At 43.0% G+C, this 26,457-nt stretch overlaps 1 protein-coding gene across 3 annotated transcripts in view; it reads left to right on the top strand.

The window, feature by feature from the left end:
- LOC106902631 (glypican-5-like) overlaps positions 1–26,252 on the top strand; it is a 409,372-nt gene extending 383,120 nt beyond the window's left edge. For all 3 annotated transcript variants that reach the window (XM_014966275.1, XM_014966274.1, XM_014966276.1), the window contains one exon: positions 22,586–26,252. In XM_014966275.1, the coding sequence (XP_014821761.1) occupies positions 22,586–22,788 (203 nt within the window). In that variant the 3' untranslated portion in view covers positions 22,789–26,252. The remainder of the gene's footprint in view (positions 1–22,585) is intronic.
- Positions 26,253–26,457: the final 205 nt, after the last annotated feature.

Genomic DNA, 26,457 nt, shown 5'->3' with positions numbered 1-26,457 from the left:
TGGGACAGCAGGTTTGCAGTCCTCGTGCATGTGTTGTACGGGCTTGGCAGCGTGCCCGTGCTGGGTGACAGCTCCCTTCTGGCAGAGCTGGCGTTTGCCTGAGCAGATCTATTGCACAGCATCCACTGGGAGATCCCTCACAGTCCAGCTTCTCTCTGATTCCCAGAAGGGAAGGGATTGCCCAGAGACGTTGCTTTCCAAATTTACACAACTTCTTTCCTCATCACCTCAGGGCCCAACGGCTGGAGAAGAGAAAGACCAGAGTGCTCCCCGTCAAGGGAAGCTGCAGTCAAATCATAGCAGTAGTAGTAAGAAAGAAGGGCCTTGTTGGCTGGATCTGCAGCTGTCCTGTCTGTTCCATCCTCAGCTCTCACTGCTCCTGTGGGGGGTGATACTGGGCAGAGCACCATTTCCCACCTGGGGGCTGAGTGTGCAACGTTACACTCGTCAGCAGTGAGCAATGTGTGCCTTGTGTTCTGCCACAGCGATTACAAACCCCATCCCGCTGATCTCCCAGGTCTGGTGACACTGTTATTTCAAATGCCAACGCGAGTTACTGTATCCTATCAAAGAGAAGGTATCTGTGAACTACGAGGGAGGAAACAATTGATGTCAAGTCAAAATACTGATAAGTTCGTTTCTAATGAATGGAGTCATCCAACCGAGTTTGCTCTAGAAGGAGATGGCAGACTCAGGACAGAATAGAATCCCTACCATCAAACGGCAATTATGAGAGCAAATACCTGTCTGTGGGCATTCGGAGCTGGATGCTGAGCAGGAAATGCCACTGTGCAGAATGGTGCCCAGGGAATGCAGAGAACTGCAGGATCTCATGTCATTTCTTAGAGGTGATAAAAATGAGAGGTGCTCTGTCTGCTCTTACAAATGTGTTCATTTCTGAGCCAGACCAAGAAAGAAGCATTTCAGGTGTGAATTGTATCTCTGATACAGGTAAAAAAGCAGGTAGCAATAGAGGTTCTAAATATGGTTGCTTTGAGGTTTTTCTGTCTGGTGGCATGTTCCCGCAGAAAACTGAAACCCACCCAGGTTTGTGTGTGGGACAACTCGTTGTGCTGGGGCATAACCCAGGGCTGCTGTCAGGGGTAGTTGGTGTGTGTGCTTCTCCTCTCCATTGTCCCCATCCCTTTCCTGCTTGGCACCCCAGGTTATATTTCAAGAAGGATTAATGTGATGGAGCTTTTTACTGGAGGGTTCCGAAGGTTTATTTCCCCACAGGGACTCTTTTGAGCAGATACAGTGACTACTTAGGCTGTAGTGATCTTCTTTCAAAACCCTTTTATTTTTGAGGTTCTATTAAAGGACTGGGCTCCACTGTGCTCTCCTTTGTGCTCATGCATAACACAATGTGATACCCATCAGACTGCATACACAAGTTGCTGGGTACAAGCAAACGTGCCTTCAGCTTTCCTCTCAACAATGCTTTTGAGCAAGTCAGAAGCCCTTATTTGTCCCCAGATTATTCCAGGCACCTCTCCAGTATAAGTAAGTAATTCCTATCCTGAGATGACAGAAGTATCTAGGGAACGATTTTTCTATCAAGTCTCTCTTTTGATTTAGGCATTGCTTCCCACTTTTTCCCCCTCTCTTTGGTTTGCCACTTTGTCATCAAGAGAAATCTTTCCCCTCCCAGCCACCTGGGAGGAAATAAGCCGAACATTATCAGGGCACGGAGCTGGGTATAATAATGAACCTTGTAATTCCTTTGCTTTTGGAGTGAAAAAAGGCTTTTGCCTGTTCCCTGCAGTGTGCAGCCATCCAAGTCCTCATCTCTGTTGCGATGCAGCCTGACCACTGCTTGCCATGAGCTGGGTTTCCTCTTTGTCCAGCAGGGGAAGGTCTTGAGGGCTCTTCATCAGAGGTGGCAGAGCTGCTACCCCAGTGCAATATGGGCAGCCCCCATCCCTTGCCAGGGGCGGGGGGCAGGACAGCAAGCCTTGGCCTCCCACCAGCAGCCTCCCACACAGGTTTGTGAGCCTGAACCACCCCACACTCGGCCTCCTTTTGTGCCTCCTGCACACAGGGATGAGCAGCCGCTCATTTTAAGTATTCAACCTCAGTGTTACATTCCCCTCTTTTTAATGCCCTTCTTAGTTGTGGGGAGACAGGCAACCTTGGCTCCTAACAGTGCTAACAAACCCGGCTGCCAAATAAACTAGACCAAAGGAGACAGCAATAATATACTGATTAGTGCGTTTGATTTACATTAGAACAGGTTTATAATGACCATAAATGATTATTTTTACAAGAGGTACATAAACAAGTAGAATTGAAATGACTGCTCTGCGTGCTACTGCACATTCCTAATGCTGCATTTATACGTGTACAAATGAATTCCTTCACTTCCAGCAGCCAATTAGTGCCACGCAGCCTCTGGCTGTGCGGGACGGCAGCCCCTCCTGTGGAGCCCCTGTATGGGGAAGCCCGTTCCACTCACTTCACAGAGAGGGGATATTGATGAGAGGTTTGGGGTTACCCAGCTTCCCTATAAATCTTAACCACCTTTTGTCTTTAAAAACAGATGATACTTAATGTTTTTGTGCATTAATTGCAGTCAGACCGTATGTTCTGTCCTGTTTTGGATGCAAGGTCTCTCTGTGCCAGGCCCCCACACACCAGCAGAGCTCCCCACACAAATGCTGCCCATCCCAGGTAGAGGGTGAGCTGTGGTGCTATGTCAGTGGTACTGTGATTTAGTGTCAGGCTCTATCTACCTGTCAGAGAACTGGTTCTGTTCCCTTTAGCACACTGGGCACCCAAAAATATTTGGAGCAAACAGGAAAAATAGCACTTTGATCAGGGGAAGCAATTGGGATGTGGAGATAAGCAGAAATGTCAAAAAAAAAAAAAAAGCAACAAAAAAACCCAAACAACAAATTGCTTAGAGATACCTGAGGGAAGAATCTTCATTTTCCTTCCAGCAAGTTGGGGGTGATGAGTGTTTTATGCCCTCAGCATCTCTCTTGGAAAGCATCCATGGTTTTACGCATGCTGAAAGGCAAACCAGCTGAGATGTGAGGAGGTTGGGAGAGAAGCAAAGCCAAAGGTTGACAGCCAGGCTGGGTCTGTGCCACCCATGGTCTCTGCCTGTTCTGGCTGTACAAGTGTCAGCACTGTCACTGCCCCATCGTCACTGCAATCACAGCTCCCCTCAGCTCTGAGAACGAGGAGATCTCCTGTCATCTTTAGTTCTTCCTTTATCCAGCATGATACTAACCCAAGTCTCAGTTGGTGGCCCAGGTGTGCTTCTGGTTGTGCCAGGTGTGTGAGGTCAGAGGAGAACATTCCAGCTGTGCTGAGCCCAAAGCCCTTCAGAAAGCGTTAGGTCCAAATCTCCCCATTCTCTGTCTCTCGCAGGATCCGATCCAGAATTACTAACACATCATAAACGTTTATGGATGGTGTTTCTATGATACCATAAAAATCATTTAGATTGGAAAAGACCTTTGAGATCATGGATTCCACCCATAAACCTAACACTGCCAAGTCCATCGTTACAGTGATGATTACAGCCTGGCCCACCCTTCACTTCTACCATCGTGCCTACTACCTGCCACTGAGCTGGCTGTCGATTCCTGCTGACTTGAAAGGAGGTTTGATTGGCTCAGCATAGGCCAAGGCAAAAAAACCAAATAAATGGATATTAGTAAATATGGGAACTGGGAAAAATATGAAGACAGCAGTAAGATTAGACATGTACCAAATGGCTTTAAAATGTTAATTGCATTGTATACTTGGTCAAGCATGAAGGTATCTCTACACAATCATTCAGTGTATTTCAAGGATAATAAGCTAACAATGTAGCAGGTGGGACAAAAATCAGGCTACTGCCTCTCTCAGCCTTTGCAAACAAGGTTTGGTGCGTATGTTGCATGGCAATCTCCAGATGCTGAGGCATATGTTGTCATTGGGTAACTTAATTTTTTAGAGGCAGGCTGGGTGGCTTTCTGACTTCTTACAGAAGCTGAGAATCTCTGAATTAAGTACCTGTAATAAGCCTATCAAGTAGTGCTTCAGGAACCTGGTGCCATTTGTTTCCATTCTAGGAAATATTAAAAAAACCAACACCACACACAAAAATATTAATCTCATCAGAACTCCACTGTAAGCTCTATGTGAAGCTCTAAGCTGAATGTGAAACTTCTAGGAGGCTGCATGATTTGGAGAAGGCTACTCCATCTTTCACTGTGTGTGTTTGCTGACAGCTTTCCCCATTCTAACACTGCCTTTGATAGTTCCAGCTTGTAATTTACTGCACCTCACATCAGTGGAAGCTGCTGTATACTTCTACCCACACACAAAAATATTAATCTCATCAGAACTTCACTGTAAGCTGTATCACACTGAATGTGAAACTTCTAGGAGGCTGCATGATTTGGAGAAGGCTACTCCATCTTTCACTGTGTGTGTTTGCTGACAGCTTTCCCCATTCTAACACTGCCTTTGATAGTTCCAGCTTGTAATTTACTGCACCTCACATCAGTGGAAGCTGCTGTATACTTCTACCATCTCATGTGATTATTTTTTTTCTCTTAGTCATAATGTCATTCTACATTTTCTCTTTTTGATGCCCATCCAATTCTTAGCAAGATCAGGCATTCAGTTATTGTGCATCCTAGGTAAATGCAGAAAATGATTTATCCTGCTCCAAATATTCCCGGTTTTCCCTAATTCAAGAGCCCCAGTTTTAGATCGGGACACTACTGTGCTTGGAGTTGTACAAACAGAACAAAACAATCTCTCATCAAATATTGTGGGCCGAGAACTGTGATCTTCAAGCTTGAAACCCAGCATATCGTTACTTAAGCAGTTTGATTTTGATTTGGAGATAAGGTAAATTACCTTTTGGTAAATGCCTGGACTTAGAGTGAAGTGGCATCTGGCTCCATCAGTTTCTGGGCTGAAGGATGCAAATGTGTTGCTGATTCCAAAGGTAACTGCAGGCTTCTTCCATGACCACCACCCAGATCATTTCAGCCTCTTCATGTCTCCATTATCTCATCTGAAAAATGAGGATAATACTTCCTAGGAGTGCTGCCACATTTACTGTTAGGACTCTGGAACGGAAGACTTTTTAGAAATGTAAAAAGTTACATCTTCCATTGAATTGTATGGAATTAGTGTCAAGAGAGTAATGCTTTGATTTAAGAACTCCCTTGTTACCTGCTTTAGGGGGTCAAAATATTTGCCAGCTACTGAAATAGTTTTCCAGCTGCCCAGGTCTGGTCTGTTTAACACGTGTGTTATAGTGGTGAGTAACTGTATTCATTTCAACTTATGTCATCTTGGAGCTTTCTTCAGGCCAGCCCGAAGCACTCCTGCTCACAATGAGTGGTACCATACTCCATAAAAAGTCTCATTGATTTCAGAAGGGCTTTCACTGATACGTTGTACTATTCATTGTGAAATAAGGGAATAAATATCACAGTCTGGCTCTGTACAGTGAAAGCAACAGAAACTGGAGGGTGGGGAATGAGAATTACAGAGACAAGGAAACCTTTCATTTAAAAAAGATGCAAAGAAAACGTGATTCATCAGAATGTCTTGACTCCAAAGAAAAGCTTTCACTGGCAAATGATAGAATATAGTATAGAGGCTGGCATCAGTAGTAAAGCAGAATTTAGAAAGCTCATTCCAAATAAGAATATAAATTACTTGGCTGCTGTATCATAAATTTTACCCAAACACTGGGAATTCAACTGAAGTATGACTTTAACCACTAAAGAATTCCAGGATTTAAAGGAGATGATATTTCTGGGACTGAGGCTGGGGTTTGTATAGGTTTTCTTGCATTCATTTTTCAGTCATATTTTACAGGCAGATCTTTTAAAAATTATGTACTACACTAGCAGTACAGCTTCAGAGCTGTTGAAAAAGTACGTTTTTAATTTTGTAGGCTTAAAGGCTAAGTAAGGGCACAATAACACCTGAGTCAAAAGTATTTTTATACCTGCAAACATCTGTATATATCTGCTACTCTGTCTCCTGGCTCTCTGTCTCCCTGCTCGTGCTGAGGTATGGTGTTGTGCTCCACTGCACAGCAGCACTGTACTCAGCTGGGTGCGTTCTGCAGCGCTGACCGTGTGCTTTCCCTCTCTATCTTGCTACCCAAACCAAAGGGAAGTATTTAACGGTTGAAGTGTGCGTGAGGGAAATTATTGAGACTTGTTTCACCAGTGCCTTGACCTTAAGGTAGCTGTTCAGAGCTCTGCAGGGCCAGACCTGATTCTCCTGGTACATAGAGGGGTACGCAGTGTTTTGCATCGAGTTGGCAAACGTAACTGCAGTGTGGTGCAGAGAAGTGGAAAAGGGCCTATGGCTGCACATACAGTGTTATTCCATTTCTAGAGCCAGACATTTTTTAAAAGAAGAATGGAAATCGGTGTGCTGTGCTCTTTAAACCAAAATACAGCTCTTACTGGGAAGCTGCAGAAAGCAGCCGTACCTTTTCCTCCCATCCTAATGCCATCCCCACACTGTCTTTCACAAGGTCCTCTTCTTCCCCTACTCCACACACACAAAGAGCAAAAAAAGTTGCTGTTGAGTGCTACAGCTGCTCCATGCTGTGTACTCCAGCAGCTACAGCGCGTGTGTAGCGATGTGCGTTGGGGGCAGGCTCTCCCTAGGATGCACCAAGAAAGCTGTCCCAGATACTCACCTTGATCAACCAAGTTGTGCTCGGTGACCTCTGTATGAGCTGCTGCAGAGAGCACTATTAGAAGACACAGCAGAAGACTCCTTGGAAAGGTTGCTGGGCACGGTGTGGCTGCTGTCTTGGTCCAGGGGTGCACTGTGGAGAGAACTGATAGCCGTGCTCGGTTGCTGGGCACGGTGTGGCTGCTGTCTTGCTCCGGGGGTGCACTGTGGAGAGAACTGGTAGCCGTGCTCCTGGTGCTGCTGCAGCACCACAGCTGGATTTCCTCTGAGATGCATTTCAAGGCCATGATTTCAGTGGGAGTTACAGATGTTCGTTTTATCTGAAAACAAGACAACTTACTTAGGCATGCCCTTGGAACAGCATTTGGATGATGTTTGCAATTGCCTATTTCCTATTATTTCCACTGTAGAGCAGTGAAGAAAGTAAGTTGATTAAAGTTCAACAATCAAAATCTCATGCATGCTTCATTATTTCCACTGCTGCAGCACGCAGAATCCCCACTTAAAGCAGTCATGTTTGTAATCTGGGGGACTTTTTCTTTTTCATATGTAAGCGAAAAGACGGTAATGAATTCTTAACAGGCTACCTCTGCCTACTCAGCTTTCATTTACAGCAGACTATCTCATAAATGGGAAGAATTAAAGCACCTATAGTTTTGAAATGGGCATGTAAATCAGACTTTTGGTCATGTTTGTGACTCTTCTGTCTTGAAATTTTCCTGGGCAGCAGACAAAGCAGAGAATAATCTTCCTGAGCTTAATCGGTCCCTCTATGACTGTAAGCCAAGCTCAACTTTCAGTTCTATCAAATTCAGTCCAGTTACAATTAATTTTTCCCTAGCACAAGCCATTATTAACAATATTGGAGACAAACCTCAAATGATCCATATTTTCTCTGTAATGGAAAAAAACCAAAACACCTGAGGGTGCTTAGCTGCTGCGTGTTTCCACCATTCCAACTAGCGGAGATCTGCAGTGCATATTCTTGTTCAGAAAGTAATTTATTTTTTCTCTAGTTAGCAGACTAAAGAGCAGGGCTCCGTTGTATTGAATTAGAAAGAAATGGGGAAAAGGCATGTCTTGAAAAAACCCAGGAAGTGAAAAATAAATAAAAATCAGGCTTGTGGTTTTAGGGAAAAACAGCAGTGGATGGGCTTGTGAGGTCTTATGGCTCTCACCTCTCTCTCAGGTCACAAATGTACAGGAAAAGGTGTTCAGAAAGTAAAACCCCAGCAGCAGAGCTCCAGATGTCACACACTCAAGGTGCCAGTGACACACAGTACATCCAGCCACATGCCCAGCTTATTCCTCACTGCGGAATTCCGGAGCTGAGCCTTTCAAAGTCTCCCTCTTTGGCATTTATCTGAGATGACTGAGGCTTTGAAAAGCAGGATTGTTCTGCGAGGGGGAAGGCAGTTCCAAGCAGCCATTTGCAATGGGGTTGCACATCCATCGTCCCCCGTAGCGCAGGAGCACGTGTTCCCTCCCATCACAGACAGAGCTCTTTTCACTCGCTGAGCGGCTGCAACGGGTGCCAGAGAATTAGGAGGAACTGGCCAGCCTTCAAGATTTCTTCACAAGGACTTCTTAATCAGCTCCCATGCCTCTGTACTCTCATGTCTGTGTGTCTGGTAATTTGCTCTACTTTATGTACACTCCGTTCATCATACAGATTGGCTTTTTACTTTCTGCAGCGATTCCTCTCGCTTTGCCAACACCTTGCCATTTGCAGCTTTAATGCCTATTGATAGCACTTCATCAGCAATAGCTGCCAATGTAGATTCCTTTTACAAGATGTTCACCCTCAGTTTTTATAGATAGTCACAAATTTAGCCACCGACTGATTGAATAGTTCGTTTTCGTTTGCTTTTCACATGGAATAGATTCATCAAAATGAATAGAACATCGGAAGATTGAAAACAGAGGGGAAGAAGCTTCTCTAGTGTACGTTTGTGCTCCACACCAGTCAGCTCTACCAAACCCCTTCCTGTGTGCCTAGTCTGCCTTTAATACCTTCCATGAGAGAGGTTTTACAGCCTCCCAGAGCCAGCTGCCTGCACAGCCCTAACGCTGGTCCTCATCCCAGCACCAACACGCAATCCCTAACTTGATTTCCCTCTGCTGTGGGTAATACTTCACTCCCCAGACTCAGCCACGGGAACCTGAGCAATGATCTTGTCAGTGAAGCCGAGGCAGAAAAGGCTTCTAATACCTCGGGCTTTTCTGTCTTCTCTGTCACTCTGTCTCATTCATCAGCAAGTACATGTTTTCCTTATTCTCCCTTTCCCTGGTGATGAGCCCGTCTTGTGGCCCTTCCCATCCCTGCCAGTTCTGATGGGGGTTTTGCTCTCTTGGTTGTCACCACGTGCCCCATTCCCACCATCCTCTACCACTCCTTTTCCTGGCTGGTGAAACGGGACGCCTGGCCGAGCTCTGCCACGCTCTGATTCACTGCTTGCAGGCACTTTGGTAAAATTATTTTTGTTTTTCAGGTGCTCTGACAGATGCTCAGTTTTAAGCAAAACCTATTACCAGAAAACATCCCTGTGAAACCGGTCAGTAATAGCAAAGTCCAAAGCGAGCTTCAGGCACTTCTCCCAGCTCAGTTTTGTACTCACCTTGGTGTGAGGATTATCACTTAAGCAGTTTGATTCTAATTTTTAACTGGTGGAAATGCAGGGGGAAGGGATCGAACATCAGCCCATGCACAAGGGACTTTTTTTCTCTCAAGGGATGATACTACAGTAATCCTTACACAAAATTTCTGTCCCTTGGAATGTTACAAGAAAACTAGGTTTGCAGAGCTGCATGACCACTGTCGTTCCACAGCAATTTTTTTCCATTTACTACCAATGGCAGAACTAAACTGCCTTTTGATACTCAGTGAGGTGCAACAATTTGTTGCAAAGAAAGAGCTACGAGATTGTCTCTCCTTCTGCCTTTTCTTCTCCCACACCACACTAGAAATAAGTGCTCTGGGTGTTGCCAGCTCTCAGCTCAAAATGTCTTCTGCTTTATGGAATAGCCATGTCAGAATTTATGGGTTCCTATGGCTCAGTGCCATATCCCAGGAGTATCTGTATTTCCTGTTACAACAGCCTGCCTGGACTTGCTTTAAGCTCTGAAGATGCCATCAGCCTCCATGGCTTGAGTGTAGCAAGTCAGTGATAGTGGTGTTGCTTAGTGCATATTCCAACACAGATCAGTTGGAGAAGGTTCAGTGAAATGAATAGTCCCATCTTTTATCACTATTTTGCATGTTTTTAATCTAAATTTGTAACTAGATGGCTAAAACTCTGTGGGGCTTCTAGTTTCAGGCCAACTGCAGCCATACAAAATGGCTGGTAACTTGTTGTGGACACCAGTAAATGTTGGGTTTCAATTAAATTGAAAGTGTCTACAGTTGTTCTTCGCTGTCCTTTAATTATCAAGGTCTATGTCTTCCCATTATTGATTTGACAGCAGTGCATGAATGCCTCAAACAAGATGATGATCCTGTGATGATAGCTACTGTAGATCCACAGACATTATTGTCCATGTCCCAAGGAGCCTAAACAGGCTGATAAAGAAAACTGAGGCGGTGGCAAATTGTCTTCTGAGCTCCTTGTTTTTTATAGGAACTGGTTCATGGCTCAGGGAATTACTCAGCCAACAGTGACTAGAATGACTCTTCCATTCACCTTGCACTGTCTCTGTCAGTCTGGGAAACTATTACCTCTTTTTATAACACACCAGTCTTACGAACTTTGCTTCAGATCTCTAATCTGTCCTTAAATTAGGTATTTTTTCCCCAGCCAGCTCAGTATGCAGCCCTCCCTCCATCAGCTGGCTCCAATTATGTGATCCTCACATGCTATCTCTGAATAAATGTTCTTTGAAGTTATAAAGTAGAAAGATGCCCTTGGTAAGATACTTTGATTCAATTGCTTCAAATAGGAAGAGCACTGTTGAAGTATAAAGGTTAATTTCACCCATCTCAACTGAAGTTAAACAAGAATTTAATGAAGTCCAACATATGCTGAGTTTACTACTCCTGAAAACCTAGTTTTTCCAAATTCTTTACCCAGGTAGCCACTCTGTGATGTTTTCTTTTTTAGGAAAGGATGTATTGCTTGGCCTAGGTTTTTGGTAAGATCTCAGATGCCAGGAAAGAGCCTACTAAGAACAATCCAAGATGCTTAGTATGCTCTAAAAAATATATAAAAAATCGAATCTAACTGCTTGATTTAATTCCTGAGTGGGAGCCCAGCCTTCCAAATGAGTACTGAGCACCCTGAGGAATCGACCTATGCATACAGTGTCAAGCTTGCACCCTGAGCTCATAGTAAAGCCCAAATTCCTGTTTGTCTCTGCTCTTTACATTTTGGCTTTGACTCAAGTCTGACCCAGGGCCAGGAACAGGATTGCAGAGAAGGAGAAGCACGACTCAAACCTTTACCCCCACAGAAGAATGAGCCACATGGCTTTATGCAGACAGGTAGACGTTTGGCATGCATCAATTAAAATACAAAGTCTTAATTAAAAAGAAAAACCCTTCGTAATCCCAAATGAACAAGCACATACCTGAATTCCAGATTGGATCTTTTGGAGCACCGCCGCAATAGCAAACTGAAGAGCCTCTTAAAACCCATGGTGTCAGTGATAGGCAGCTTAAGTAGATCATGACACAGTTGACTTACACAGCAAAAGTCCATCATCCCAAGATTGAACCTGCATGCAAAATAAGGTTGGCTAGGCCCAGGCGTCCACAGGCTGTAGGATAGTAGTCCCTGAGTGCAGGTTCACATCAGAGATGTTAATTGTCTCCAAACATCAGGCAAGTAATCTGCATTTTGAAGAGTCTTTAAATGGGCATTTACATAATTTATGTTTTACAAAGTCCACTGATGCATATTTGCATAATAGAGCACAGCAGTGCCAACCGATCCATCGCAGCACGCGGTGTCAGCTCTCATGAACTTCAGTGGGTTTTTCCCTTTACTGGAGCTCTTATGACAGAAAGAAATTGGGAATAACTGATAAATCTCAAAGAGAAGAGTGAGTGCCTGTCAAAGCTTCTGTGGCCGGGTGGAAGCACGCAGAAATCAAGCCACATGCTCAGTCACCATAAAAGTGCTCTGCATATGTCCATGCCAGTTCTGTGCACAGAAACAAGCAGAGATGGGCCCTTATGGCTTCATTCAAGGTCATTCCTTTTCCTGATCTGGAGTCTCCCATTGCTGTGCATTCACTTGCAGGGACACCCTGCTGCTTTTGTGCTCTCCAACTTCTTCCTCCTTAGAAACAAATACATTTTCTCATGACCACCCCTCAACTCCTTGGCACGAGCTGTTGGAGAGGTGCTGCCAGTCAGTGCCTGGAGAAGGGCTTTGGGAACCACGTTAGCTTTGTCACCAGTGTCACCTGAGCAGTCAAGCTGGAGCACATCAGTGTAGAGAGAAGCCAGTTGAAAGTTGCAGGCCTTTGAGTTCCAATGCAATGTTGGTCACTCTCAAAATGGTGTTTGTATCATTCTCACGATGGAGTTGATACCTTGAGGGGTTTTTATCCAATGTGTGGGTTATGGCCGGAAGCATTTTTTCCACTTGGCTAAGTGGGAGAAGAAAGTGGTCACCACTTCGTCACTCCTGGCCAATGTAAATTTTAGCAGTGTTGGTGCCCTGAAAAAGGGGGAAGTTTTATAGCCCTCAGTCTATTATGTACCATAGTGTTAGCAGACCAGCTAAATTCAGTCCTGGTGGGTTTGGTGTAGATGTCTCCCATGAAAACTGGAAGGAGCAGTTCCCACCCTCCCAGAACAGAACTGGGGAACGGGATCACTGCCAGCTCCAAACAGGAATTTCCTTCCTTTAATTTGCTCCACAGCCTCACACTGAACATAGTCTTCCACATATGCTAATGGCGGTGCTTCATTTTGTGAGACATTTTATTAGAAAAGTTTATTTTTTACCCCTGGTTGTATATCTTCTTTCCGTTTGTGTTGATTTGGGTATTCGTCATCCTGCTGAATGCGATAAGGGTTCATCAGTTTCACTGCATGCTACTAATAAGATAATGCTTTTAAGCTGTTTGGTATTTTCACATGAAACATGTTCTTCTTGCTACAGATATTCAGTAGAGTGATGGCTCTAATCATCCTCTCCGTCAATAACTGTCAGCCGTGATAGAGCTGGGGTTCTGGTTGGCCGGATAAACCTCGCAATGTGAACTAGAGGATATGCATGCTGAAGAGTTGCCAAACTAGAGCAGGAGAAAAGACTAATTTAAACTTCCCATACCAGAGCTGAAGGAAGCCTAATGCTGTGATGTTTTCCTCTGCTGCTCTTGATATTAAGTCTAAAATGATTAATCCAGGATAATAATCTTCCCACGGTTTCTTCTGATTTCAGTTCTGACTGAAATGAAATACTGGAAAGATTCAATAACCAAATGTTTCGTACTGATTGATCTACAGACCAGAACTGTCCTTTGGTGTTATAACTAATCCTTTTTGTCATCTAGATTAAAAGAAATCAGATGATATGTGGATTGGAGTGAATTCAGTGTTTATTCTGCAATTAAACATCAATTATAATTACATCCTATTAGAACCTCTTTAAAATATTTTTAGTATAAGGTTCTCTGTGTGCTCAAGAAATGACAGAAATACAGGAAACATTTTAAATCCTCACTGCCACCATCATTAGTGTGAATGACACTGGGACCTGGTGACTTCAAAATCTTGCAGCAGGAATCTCTGCCTGAGTTTCTCAGGGAGCAATGGGAATAACTGGAAGAATTTGACTGGCTTTTAAAGAGCGAGGAATGATGAGTGCAGCATGTTTGCAGGGTGAAAAGAGCCTTTCAGACGTCATTTAGAGATGGTTGTGATTGTTATTCCGTGTCTGCTGTGCTGGAAGTTGATGCCTGGTTTGTGGTTACCACGTTCAGGGATTTAGTCAGGCTGTGTATGAAGCATACGTGTTGAAGCCGCCCGGCGTCCCAAAGGCAGCTCCCAGCTGAAAGGGCTCCGTCCTGAGTCACAGAGCTCTGTGGTGGGAGGGAACTCTTCTATGGTTTATTTCTCCTGCCCACTCCTTAAGGATAAGGCATCTGCTTGTGCTAAAATGTGGGAGTAGGGCTTCCTAAGCAGATAGCAGTCCATCTTCCTGCCCCTCGCTGGCATCCCTAAGTGTTGGAGAGCTTCTGGAGGTGGAAACCGGAGATTCAGAGAATTCTTATACCCCTTGGGCTGGACAACAGCTGAATGGTGGCTTTGGGAATCTCAGTGGTTCAAAATCACTCAGCTGTGGCAGGTAACTTGTCACAAACTTCTCGTGGGGTGGTGGGGCACAGGCTGTAGCGTACTCAAACCCGACCTTTCTCTCAAGCGATGTGATGTGCTTCTTACGGCATGGAGAAACTCTAACCCGTGCCTGTGTATGACCTGTGAGGTTCTTCAGCTGAGACAGATCCTGCTTTTCAGTTTTAGGCCTCAGGGCTGAGAGACACACGCCTAACTTCAAGCAGGTGGGTGATAGTATTAAATTTGGTGGTACAATCTCTGTTTAAAGTTAAGCAGATGAAGTTCAGATCCTTGCTGTAAATTGAACTTGTATTGCTGCGAGCGTAAGATCATGTCCAGTCCTTTTGCAAAATGGAGCTTTGTCTGTTGGAGCTGCAGAGATAAATTAAAATCCTGGTTACAAATGTCACTTGCAAACACAATTAGCAGTTTATGAAAAGGCTGGATATTTGTAACATGTAAATTTTCAAGCAAGAAAAGGTGCAATTTCCCCTTAAGGGAAAGAATGCCAACAACACATGCTCTTTTTCTTCTCGAGAAATTAAGGAGTGTCTGGGGGAGAGGAGTTGGGATGGCTTTAAATGTTTTTGTACTCCCTTCCAAAATAAGTTTATAGTTTCCCCATATACAATTTAATTAAGCCTTCGATTTGACCTTTGTATTGAGCAATAAAAGTTAACTGGGAAAGATGTGGGCAGAATGAGAGCACAAACAAAGCGTGCCCCACGTCAGCCAGTGTGAGAACTGTTTCTGTAACCAAAACTAATGAGATCATCAGGACAAAAGCAACAGCCAAAGCATTTTCAATTATTACTAATATTTTTCTTCCTTGAGCCAGTTTATATTTTTCTTAATTACAGCTCTGAGCTGTGGCGTGATATTTAGCAGATGCCTTCGGCACTTGGCGTGCTGATCACTTGCACACTCCAGACTGGCAGGGGCACCTAATCTTTGAAGTCTAGAGCACACATTCATCTTTAACCATAAAGGTCAATCCCGCATTCCTCGCATCCCCCCAAACTCCCATTAAGTTTAATAGGAGCTGTGAGCATGTGAGGCATGCGGCATCGGGATCGCTCTCCGTCTTCTGGATATTACCAGTGAGGCATGTACAGAATTTCTAAACTTAACTAATTAACTGCACCATACAGTGATGGCAGAAGGCTGTCACAGAGCTTTTTAGTTGTTTCTTTCATTACAAGAAAGTTACAGCAAAAGTTCAACAGATTTACTGGGAACATCATGTTTTACAGATACTTGCATGCTGTGTTTCAGGATATCATGTCAGCTGTGCCGCAGTATGTACGAGGTATCTGGCAAACTAAACAAGCTTCAACATGCAACCACAAACATGTGCCTAGGACTAGACTAAAAACAGATGTTTCCAGGAAATGTAAAAGATGTTTGGCATGTTTTAAGCTTATACTTTCAGCTTGTCTGCATTTGAATAAGTCTCGTATTAATACAAACAAAATGACAAAACCTTTTCTTGCAAATGACTGACTGATTAATGGAACTACTGCTGAATCACACAGGGTTTGTTAGGTTGGGTTATTTCTTCCCAAGGAAAAGATGGATTGTTCTGTCTTGACATTTACCGTGGCAGGAGCTGAGGCAGTTTTACGTGTGGGTTTACTTTGTAGCCCTCAGAACTAATACAGTTTTATTGTGGCTCCTGAAAATCATGCAGGGTTTGCTATGGCAGCTGTAGATCAAAAGGCAAATAAATACCGTGACAGGTTCCTTACAGCAGCAGGGCTGAGATAATGTCCTGCTCTCTCTCTCCCTATGTACATGTTGCACTGAAATGTATAGAGACAAAAGATTGTTTGGGAATGTGGGAAGGAGTTGCCATTTCATCGAACTGTTGCTTCCAGGCACCTGACATCTCAAACTGTCTCACAGTTGTTCCTGACTTTTCTTTGTCACAGTTTTTTTTTGTGTGTGTGCTGCATTTGACTTTTTTTTTTTACAAAAAGTAGTTCCTGAAAATTCCAGCCAATGTTATTTCTTAAGGAGAGTGGGTATGGTTCTTCTCAGTCTGAAGAATTTACATCCAGAATGCACAAAATGTGTAGGAAATAAGAGTAGTTCTCTCACTGGCCTACAGGCAGAAGTCATCTGCCAAAGATCATATAGAGTTTAATGCAGAATTAAAAACTGGACATAGATAGTCCTAGTCCCAATTCATTACTATGCCCCCAAGGCCAACTTCTCTTCAGTCACACACTCCTTAAAAAGAGAAAATGAAAGGTCACAGAACCAAAATGGAACACACCAGTTAACCCTCATAAACTTGTCCCACGAGTCTTTGGAGAGCCTGTCCTAAACCTAATGCAACTGGGTGGTTAAGTGAGGACAGTGACCTATTTGGTTCTAACTCCTGTCATTCTTCCCTTTTCTGGTTAAAGAACTTTTCCTCTTAAGGCCAAGTTTCCATAAGAAGGTGTGTGGGGAGAAGGCTTTTATGGACACAATATTCTCAGCCTGAAATAGAGCAGGGTAGAACAGTACATACATGGGAGGCTGCAGAGCTGTTAATTACTCCCTACTTCTGGCTCCAAAAGGGATATATTACACCTGCCTTTTACTGACTAGTATTTTAGAGAGGACAATAACAGACTCCAGAATTTGGAGAATTGCATCACAAGTTCATCACACTTTGGGAGTGTTCACATTCCCATTTCCACAGCATTCCTGCTTCCATTTGTCTGCTGCAGCTGTAACTGGAAATAATTAGTGCTGGTCTTAATGTCAGGATAATAGATTATTTGGAAAATGTTGGTACATTTTATGGCAACAGCATTGTTTTGCAATTTCAGAGCTCCTTCCTTTGAATATGTAAAAGTAATTTCAGCTTTTCCTACCAGAGGTGATAAAAAGCTAATAATAACACTGCAGCATCTACTGTAATTTAAGATCCTGTTCCCCCAAGTTGCACCTAGCTTTAATTTTCTTATGAAGCTGTCAGCCAAAACCAAGCCTCTGATCAAAGTGAAATTTATCAAGCAACTGAGCTACAACTTGGAGAGTAAACGCAGGTACTGACCAGTTCCCTTCAGACCTGCTGTATGAGTATCACTGCAACCATGTTGAGGCATTCAAGACCAAGGCATTAATTTGCCATAGTCTATGCTGACAATCTGTCTTTTCAAAGCACAGTGTTTGTGTGAAAGTCTAGGAAGAAACGGGCAGGTCTGACTTCATGGAATTAATCTGGGAAAACCAAAATAAACAATCTCCCCTCCTCTTCTCCCCAAAGAGCTGGGTCGAAGGCTCTCCCTAGCAGCTCATGGTGTAAAACTGATGGAAACATGTTCAGAATCTCCATGTTGTTGTGGGCATGGTGGATTGATGAGCATCGATTCTCTGCTGTCAGTGCCCCACTCCATTAGAAGCTGGGCTGCTATAATTAACATTTAGAGGACTAGTCTGGCAAATCTCTGTCTTGTTTTTATTCAGAATTCCCTCACAGGGCTTGTACACTTGTCTGCTGTGATAATCTGTAGCCTTAGATGTACGCAGGCACCGTGGCTCTTGGTTAATCCCAAGAATACTGCTGGAGGAAGAGAGGTCCTGGGGCACAAGCACCCTGTTTGCCGTTTGCAGCGGGGTAACCGAGCAGCGATGCCAGGGCCCTCTCTGCCCAGCCCTGAGAGGTGAAGGGCAACGAGAGCTGGATCTGAAAGGTGCTGGGGCAGCTCAAACACAGGCTTCCCCAAAACTGATGCAGCTTCTCCCAACGTGAGATCAGCCCATTCGACTGCCCTTCCCTTCCTGCCTTTTTCCTTCATGCCAGAAAGACTTTCTCTTCCTCTCTGTTGGCAGCAGCCGCCTGTCGAGAGACTCTGCCTTTACCCTTCAGCTTGGAGGAGAGAGTGTTGACCCTGATTCAGGCAGGAGATGAGGGTTCAGCAGCCCTGGCACATCTTTGCAGGGGAAGACTCCCCGTCACACTCATCATTTGCAGTCAGAGGGAAAGGGCTGAGCTCAAGAAGGACAAAAATGTAAAGGGGATTCTGTTAAGTAGATGAGCTGGTTCATCCCTTGGCAGGGCAATAGGAAACCTCAACAGACATTTAAGTAGACCTCACTAATGCTGTTTATCACCGAACAATAGCAGGCAAGTACACCAATAAATATTTACATCTTTGATAATCCCTACCAGCAGCAAACTGCAAATTATTTAGGCGAGGGAGGGGGGCAACTAACAGCTGGGGTGCCAGTATGGCTTGAACTTGTGTCAGGTAACCTGGTAATAACCTAAAAAAATAATAATAGCATTGGTTTTCCCCTGTGTCATAACTGGCTATGTCTGACATTCTGGACATGACCCAGCAACGTGTGCTTGCACGCCAACCACATCTTGGGCTGCATCAAAAGCAGCGTGGCCAGCAGGACAAGGGAGGTTCTGCCCCTCTGCTCCGCTCTGGTGAGACCCCACATGGAGTCCTGTGTCCAGCTTTGGGGCCCTCAGCACAAGAAAGACATGGAGCTGTTGGAATGGGTCCAGAAGAGGGCCACAAAGATGCTCAGAGGGCTGGAGCACCTCTGCTGTGAGGACGGGCTGAGAGAGTTGGGGCTGTTCAGCCTGGAGAAGAGAAGGTTCCAGATTTTCAGTATCTCAGGAGACCCTACAGGGAAGACTGGGACAAAATTTAGCAGGGCCTGTTGTGATAGGAAAAGGGGTAATGACCCTCAACTAAAAAAGGGTAGATTTAACTAGATATAATGAAGATTTTTTTTACAATGAGGGTGGTGAAACACTGGCCCTGGTTGCCCAGAGATGGGCAGATGATTTAGTTGGAAATGTCCCTACTCGTTGCAGGGGGGTCGGACTAAGTAGCCTTTAAAGGTCCTTCTAACCCAAACTGTTCTATGATTCAACGTGTGACACGCCAAATGCATTTAAAGGCATGCTCAGCCCTCACTATAGGGGAGGGTTCCTGTTCCTAAATTAGATGACAGTGACAGTTTTGACTCTCCCTTTTATTCTGGCTGGTCTCTCTGAGGAATAGTATTGATCCGTGAAAGTATTTATGAGAAGTTCAGTGCCATCTGAGCGACACACGCATTACTGGGTTAGCAATCTGCGGTTAGATCTTTGAGGTGAAGATAATCCTAAATGTTCTAAACATCGAGGTCAAGTAATTTTCATTACGTGCTTTGTTTATGCTGTCAAGACGTGAATTTAACAGCAGTTAACACGGATGAGAGTTCAGCTGAGGAAGTGGACTCAATCCCCCGGACTAACCGAGCTGTTCTCTGGGTAATCACGGGGCCTACAGGGACTCCCAGCATCTTCGCTGACCCTGCCAGACCTCATCCTCGGCAGGAGTCCCGAAGGGCTGCTCACAAAGGCCGCCTTGGCAGTCGCTGCCTTCCCTAAGTACCCCTTTTGGCAGGGTCTGAATATTCACACTGGGAGCCTGGATAAGGGCACAGCACAGCGGCCGCTCCGTGGCTGTATCGCCATCCTGATGGCAAATAAACAGTGTAGAATGATATCGCTGTGCCAGTGTCCAAGAGGGCATCACGTGTGCTCGCTTGAGGGTAGCTGAAGCCTTCAAAGATTTTAACCACTCAAGAAAGAGGGACTGATGATGGGAAGAAAGTTTCTGGCGATGGGGAACGCTATTAGGGAACCATAAAGCCTTTAAAATGCAGAAGGTAAATACAAGAACAAACCAAAGTTGTGGGGCTGGTTCGGTTGGTTTTATGAAGTCCTACTCTGGGGGCTTGATTCGTGGGTACTGAACATCTGGGCTTTGCTTTGTTGAGACTGGAGTTTCATTTCTGTGCTCGTCTTCGCACTGACACTTCTTTGGTTTTTTAGCATGCTCACTGTTGTTGAGACTGGAGTTTCATTTCTGTGCTCGTCTTCGCACTGGCACTTCTTTTGTTTTTTTAGCATGCTCACTAAACCATAAAGCCTTTAAAATGCAGAAGGTAAATACAAGAACAAACCAAAGTTGTGGGGCTGGTTCGGTTGGTTTTATGAAGTCCTACTCTGGGGGCTTGATTCATGGGTACTGAACATCTGGGCTTTGCTTTGTTGAGACTGGAGTTTCATTTCTGTGCTCGTCTTCGCACTGACACTTCTTTGGTTTTTTAGCATGCTCACTGTTTTTTTGTCTTTTGAATGTCAGTAGTAGAATGAACATAACCATCTCTGACTCGGAGCAAAATATTTAAAAGGAAAAACTCATTTAACTCAGAGTCTCTCAGCCAAAATCCTGGTGTGAGTAAGCAACAGGAACTCTGAGGAAAGTAGAATAAAACAGAAAATTTTTACACTGCTGAAATTTCTGCCTTAAAATCTAAATATAGGATTGAAAAAGATCTTGCACTGAATTAGGACTGAGGCTATTTTTGTGTATTTTTAAGAAGAGGGAAAACAGGGCATTTTAAATAAAATGCCAGTTTTGCACAATTAAACCCCAAATTAGAATTGGCCATGAATAGTATCAGAAGATACTCTGCTGGAAAGACAGAGAGAGACTTCAGAATGTAGTCCTTCCCGTGGAAAGGATAAAGGCAGAATTTTCTAATGCATTATTTAACGCTTGTTATGTAGTGCATTAAGCAGTCGCTGAGAGGAAAGCTTTTAAAAACCAACAGCCTCTCTGATAGCATTAAATCTTACCTTGGATTTTTGGTTAAGTCAATATTAAGAAAATAAACGAATTAATACATTTCAGCCTGCCCGATTTATAGAGGCCAATCAAGTTACAATGCTGGACATGGCCAACTGAAAGAGGGGAATAGATTTACCTGAGTGAGGTCTTAATTTAATCAGCTGGCCCCAGAGAGCTGAAGTCAGCAGGCTGGGATGATATAAGAGGCAGCAGAGAAATAGTGCCTTTACCGCAGTCGAAAAGGAGAATGACAGTGATGGAAAGGAGTCTAGGCAGTGTCAGAACACACCTATTTCCATGATTTATTCTTAATTTACTTTAATGACAGTCTGAAGGTTGTCCATTTTTCAAGTGTCCTCAGAACACTGATATTTTCTAAACATTTAAAGCATGCTTTTTCTCCCCCTCCTTTCTGTTAGCTCCACTGCGAGTTGGAATTGGAGAGGAGCTCTGTCCACATTTGGCCATGATGAATTACGAGCGCAGCGGCAGACTCCTCTTTCCCCACTGTGTGCCTGGCCAGGCAGTGTCCCTTCTCTGCAGTCACCCTTGAATCAGGTCTAGGAATCACAGGTTCCTCTGGGATTAATGTTGATATTATGATAAAATGGAGGAATTGATTGCATTTCTTTTACAGTTAATACTGGCAAAAGTACAATGTGTGCTTTCCCAATACAATAGCTCATTTTTATTATCCAGTGAGTTTATTGATGGTTGTTCAGAACTACTGACATGCAGACAATGATCTCAGATTGCATTTATATTTCTGGAATACTTTCCATCTTTCCAGTTTCTGCCAGGAACTTGCTTCTGTGATTCAGAGTTTTTATTTTAAGATTGGACTGTTGTTTAATCTGCATTACAAATCCATGCCTTTTGCTTTCTTGTGTATGTGCACTGCATTCATTAGTATCATCACAAATCCTTTTAAGCTTGGACCCGAACAATTATTTTTAATTTATAAATTCTTACAGGTATTTACAGATTGACTGTAAAATCATCATCCCATCATCAGATGAAATAGTGATTTATTTCTTTTTCCCCACAATGCCAATGAGAGGGTTCAAGGGCAATATGATCTCAGTGATACTTGCAAATAGCTTGGGAATATCAAGCTAGCTGGAGACCCTTATCAGTCATTTTCTCATTTTAAAAAAATCCATGTTTTTGCTATAAAGGACTACTGCTACTACTTTCCTATGAATCTAGCCCTGTATATAAAAGATGCCCCAAACTGCCCCAAAATACATCTGGAGGGAGAAAAAAAAACACCCAAGTGATATTGTTCCATACTGCAAAAACAAAAAATCCTCGTTCTCGCTAGGAAAAACAATGAAACAAAACTTGAAGCATTTTCTCTTTGTAGCCACTTTTTTGCCCATGTTGAAGAACGAGGCATATGAGACATGGATGTATTTCCTCATGTTTGCAATCTTTCTTGCCAGGTTGTCTTATCATATCAAGGGGCACATGTCACTTTAAAGTTAAGTGGAGTGGCAAAGCAAAAAGAACCCAGAAAGCTGACTATTACACTAAGTCAATACGTTCTCCAGTCTCCTCCTGCAGCAACTCAGCGACTTGATGGGTGTTTCATTGGGGCACGTTACAAAACCACTCAATCCTAACATCATGTTTTAAAGCATGAGCCAGTTCCCACCCCAGGTGAAACTGAAGGTACTTTCTGTGAGAGAAAAACAGGTTCTGAGACCAGCCACCACAATGCAGACACCTATTATTCTGCTCAGGCTGTGTCTGCAAGGAGACAAGTAGAGCAGGCCAGTGAGAAAAGACCTGTTGAGCAACACAGTGGGTGCTGAGGACCCAGTGCCCGCTCTGGGTCCAACTAAAACATCAACAGAAGTGCCCCATCACTCTCCACACACAGTTGAGTTATTCAGACCAGTGTACGTGTTCCCACAACAGACAGAATGCAAAGCCACATGTAAAAGATGTGTGATTAATCTTACGTTTACTTTCATGTTTTCAGATATACTCAAGGACAAGAAAAGCCATCCAGAAAACAGAAACGAACCAAAACCAACTGTGAAAAAGATTGACACCACAACCACCACAAGCACTGTCAAGTCCTCCTCTAAACACAGCGTAACTGGAAAGGGGAGCAGCCCAGCTCCAAGCTCCTCACTGGTTGTTTTCACAGCACTGGCAGTTCTGTGGCGTCCTCAGCTGTAGCTGCATCACCTGCAGCCACTACGCAAGCGTTTCTCTCATTTATACCTACAGCCTTACCCAACAGAAAACAAATCTAAATGGCTCTCTAGTTTCTGTGATGTTAGAATAAATATTAAATGATATGCTGGAGTTGGCAGATACCGAGTGTCATCGCCTACAGAGTCTGAAGACAGCCTTTGGCAAAGCCCACCCAAGATACAGAGGGAATGATGACAAGGGTCTGAGTAGCTTAAGTTATGGGGTAGAAATAATTGAAAACACAGAAATTGTGTATGTGTGTGTTATTGTTTTTCTCAGTTTTGTTCACTGGAACCTGACTGGCCAGTTTTGCTTGTTTAATTTTTCTGATAAATTATATGAATGGTCAGTCTCCAAATTCAAGCCAATACATACTGTATTTTTCTAGTGAACGGCTAACGAGCTCTGTCTACAGCTGTAAACCATGTTAAAGTGAAGTGCTCTCTACCAGCCTGATGAAATTCCTAAGTGGTTAAGAAGATCAAAGCATGTTTGAAATGTCTTTTCACTTTTACTGTTTAGATTGTAGGAAGCAACATAAAAGCATATGGTGTGTCTAATATATCAATATAGTTGCCTTAACTATGGAAACAATTAGAAACACTTTGTTTACTGAGGGATATAGATAGTGAGTTTCCCTGCCCCACAAAATGCCATGACCAGATGCTTAAGCATATTCTCAAGGCTTATTGGATGTATGTCCAGCAATGGGAAACATAAATAAACATAATTATGTTTTATCCAGTTGAATGCAGCTCTTATACAGAGAAAAAAAGGTAATTCAGTTCAAAATTGGCCTATATCATGGTAAAGAGGATTTTCCATAAAGGTCCCAGAGATATAAATTATTAGGAACTCCCATTAGATACTAACTAGACTTTGTGCATTGTGGATCTCTGAAATCAACTCTGTTTCATAAACTGTGTATTATTTAATTACATTTAATGTTTAAAATTTTGTATCATGGTAGATGTAAATGTAAAGCAATCTGAACTCTAGAACACTCTCTGTTATGCATCACCTTGATTGCTACCCTAGAAAATGTCAAAATGTGCATTATATTACAAGGCTATTTCTTTTTTAATGCGTTTTAACTTTTCGGATGAAAAAGTACTATAATAACTTCTAATGGGTTAAGACTTAATGTGCGTTTTTCAACAACTGTTTACGGTGCCATTGAATATATATATACAAACATAACTGTATGAATACAGTGATTAATATGATAAATATATGAAACATTAGAATTGTTATATTTACTACATTTCGTAACTATTACAACAGTTTAATGGCCATTTTCATGTTGTAGACTATTATTATGTACAGTTTTATAAGATTTAATGTAAAACACTTGCCTTTGGTTTTTTGTAAAACATCTATTTGATACTTAAACAGCCACTGACATAACTCAAAAGAAGAACCCTGTATCTTACTAATCAACTTCAGGCATTTTATCTGGCAACTGTGATTATAAAAGACAAGCCTGACTCAAAGAAGGTGCCATGTTCCAGAATTACTGCTGGATGTCGTTATGTAGAAAGTGGCAATAATACAGAACAAGCATACAATAAGTGAACAAAGACTCCCTAGTATGTTTTCAGATAGTGAACATGTCTAATTATGTTTGCAGAGGTGGGGCTTGAGTTTTGGTTTTAATTCAGGCTCTTAGATCAGATTTACAGACGTAAAGGTATAATCAGAACCATCAACACACCCAGCTGCAAAGGAGGTGCCTTTAAAGTGGCGGCAGCTCAGTTACCTAAAAGAGGATTCAATTTTAATATTGAAAGGAGGAAACAAAATGGAAAGGAAACTTTACACTAACATGAAATATTTTATATTTGAATTCTGATTTTTCAAAATGGTAAGGATATTAGTATCACTGAGTAGTGCTTTCCAGTCGTATCAGTGAAAATCAGTTTTGACCAAAAGTACACAAATGGCTGTCCTGTGTGTCCCGGGGTTTGAGAGCTGCACCAGTCTATTGAACTATGATTAAAAATGCCACTTCTCATATTCATTTTCACTGCCCTTTGGAAAAGTGCACTTTTACCTGAGGAGATGTGCAAGTCATGTCATTTGTACAGTGAAAGGACACTGTAATTCACTGCACTCTTAAAGGATCCATTGTGATGGCTGCTGTTAGACAGGGTGGTCTCTGTGCACACACTGAAATGTTCATCAGGTGCTACCACCACCAGCTCCTCAGGTGATACCAATCACTGTGGTTTCACTCAAGCAATTCGCATCTGTTGCTTGTGAATCTGACCCCTAATTTAGTATTCTCACACTTAAGATGCTCAGTCAGGCAAATGTATCCGTGTTTGCACACCTAAGTCTCCTTCAGGATTCCTGTGGATAGAGCTAGGGTTTCAGGGCTACCAGAAACATCAGCTGTGCAGCTTGTAGTTTTCAGTTCTTCTCACCTGCAGAGACAGAACTTGAATACCCAGACTTGGGTGTCTTTTTGAGGTCATTTCTGGAAAAGGTTTTGTGCTTTTAGCTGGGAGCAGCAATGCAGCTGCCTTGCATTCAGCTGTAGCAGAGGAAGCTGAGAAGCCCTGCAGTAGGCACGTATCGAATAACTCACCCAGGGGATTTCTTTCTTGTTGCTAAATGTCATAGTCTTGCTAAACAAAAACCTCTAAAAAATAAAGTGTTTGAATTTTGGGTTTGGTTAGCAAATATTTGTATGATGTAGCATTCATGTCTTGAGCTAGACAAGACAACCCTTTTAAAGTTTCTGGAACAAAACTAGAACAAGTTGAAACTGGGAGGTAAGATAGATTCAACTAATTTTGCTGGATTCAACCAGCAAAGAATTTTAATAGGCACAAATTGTTACGGAACGAAGGAAGAGACTGCAGAGGACTCCACACCTATTAATGCATTTCACACCATGATACTTCTACACTGTAAGAAGAGAACTGGTCAAACCAGCATGAAGTATGTTCATGATGTGCACCAGAAAGGGTGCAGCTTTAAAAGGCAATGCAGTATATTTTTACTGATGGTTTATGATTTTATTTCCCTCAGGATCAGTTGCATTTACATATTAAAAACAAAATATTTTCCATCAAATAAAAAATCTATAACAGCAAAGGCAAAAACAACTGCCTGTGTCAGATAAAGGAAGTGTTCCAGGTGAATAAGATACGTATTTTACAAGATCTTATTTTGTTATCCAGGACACTGTAGTTACGATGTAATTACAAAGGTCTAAATGCAGAACACTTTTGAACTTGTCTATGTAATAGGCACTAGTCTAAGAGCATTGCTGTAGCTTTGCCTAACAGTTACGAATTGTATTTAGCCACTGCTTTTTGAATGTTTACTGTTTTGCTATGACTTTCTTTTAATATTTTGCTGTGCCAGCATTTGTGAATGTCAGCGTTGGAAAATAACTGCTGTCATACATTTGTGAGTAAAATCAATCTATAATTTTCTTTTGATAGTGATGGAGGCTTCTTAAGAAATAAGACAGAATTGCCATGGGCATTCAGTCTGTCCTTAGTGTTTTTCCCTGCTATTTGGGCTCTGTGTGACAGCAGGTTCCTGTGTCACTAGTCCCCTCCTGGCTACGAAAGCGTCGGGGAGGAGAGTGAACGTGGGTGACAAAAGCGTGTGTGGCTGCAACGTGCCAGTGCGTGG

This window comes from Calidris pugnax, unplaced genomic scaffold (genome assembly GCF_001431845.1).
Source record: "Calidris pugnax isolate Ruff unplaced genomic scaffold, ASM143184v1 scaffold65, whole genome shotgun sequence".
Lineage (NCBI taxonomy): Eukaryota > Metazoa > Chordata > Aves > Charadriiformes > Scolopacidae > Calidris > Calidris pugnax.
Note: the sequence above shows the minus strand (reverse complement) of the source record. Positions and strands in the feature narration are given on the sequence as shown.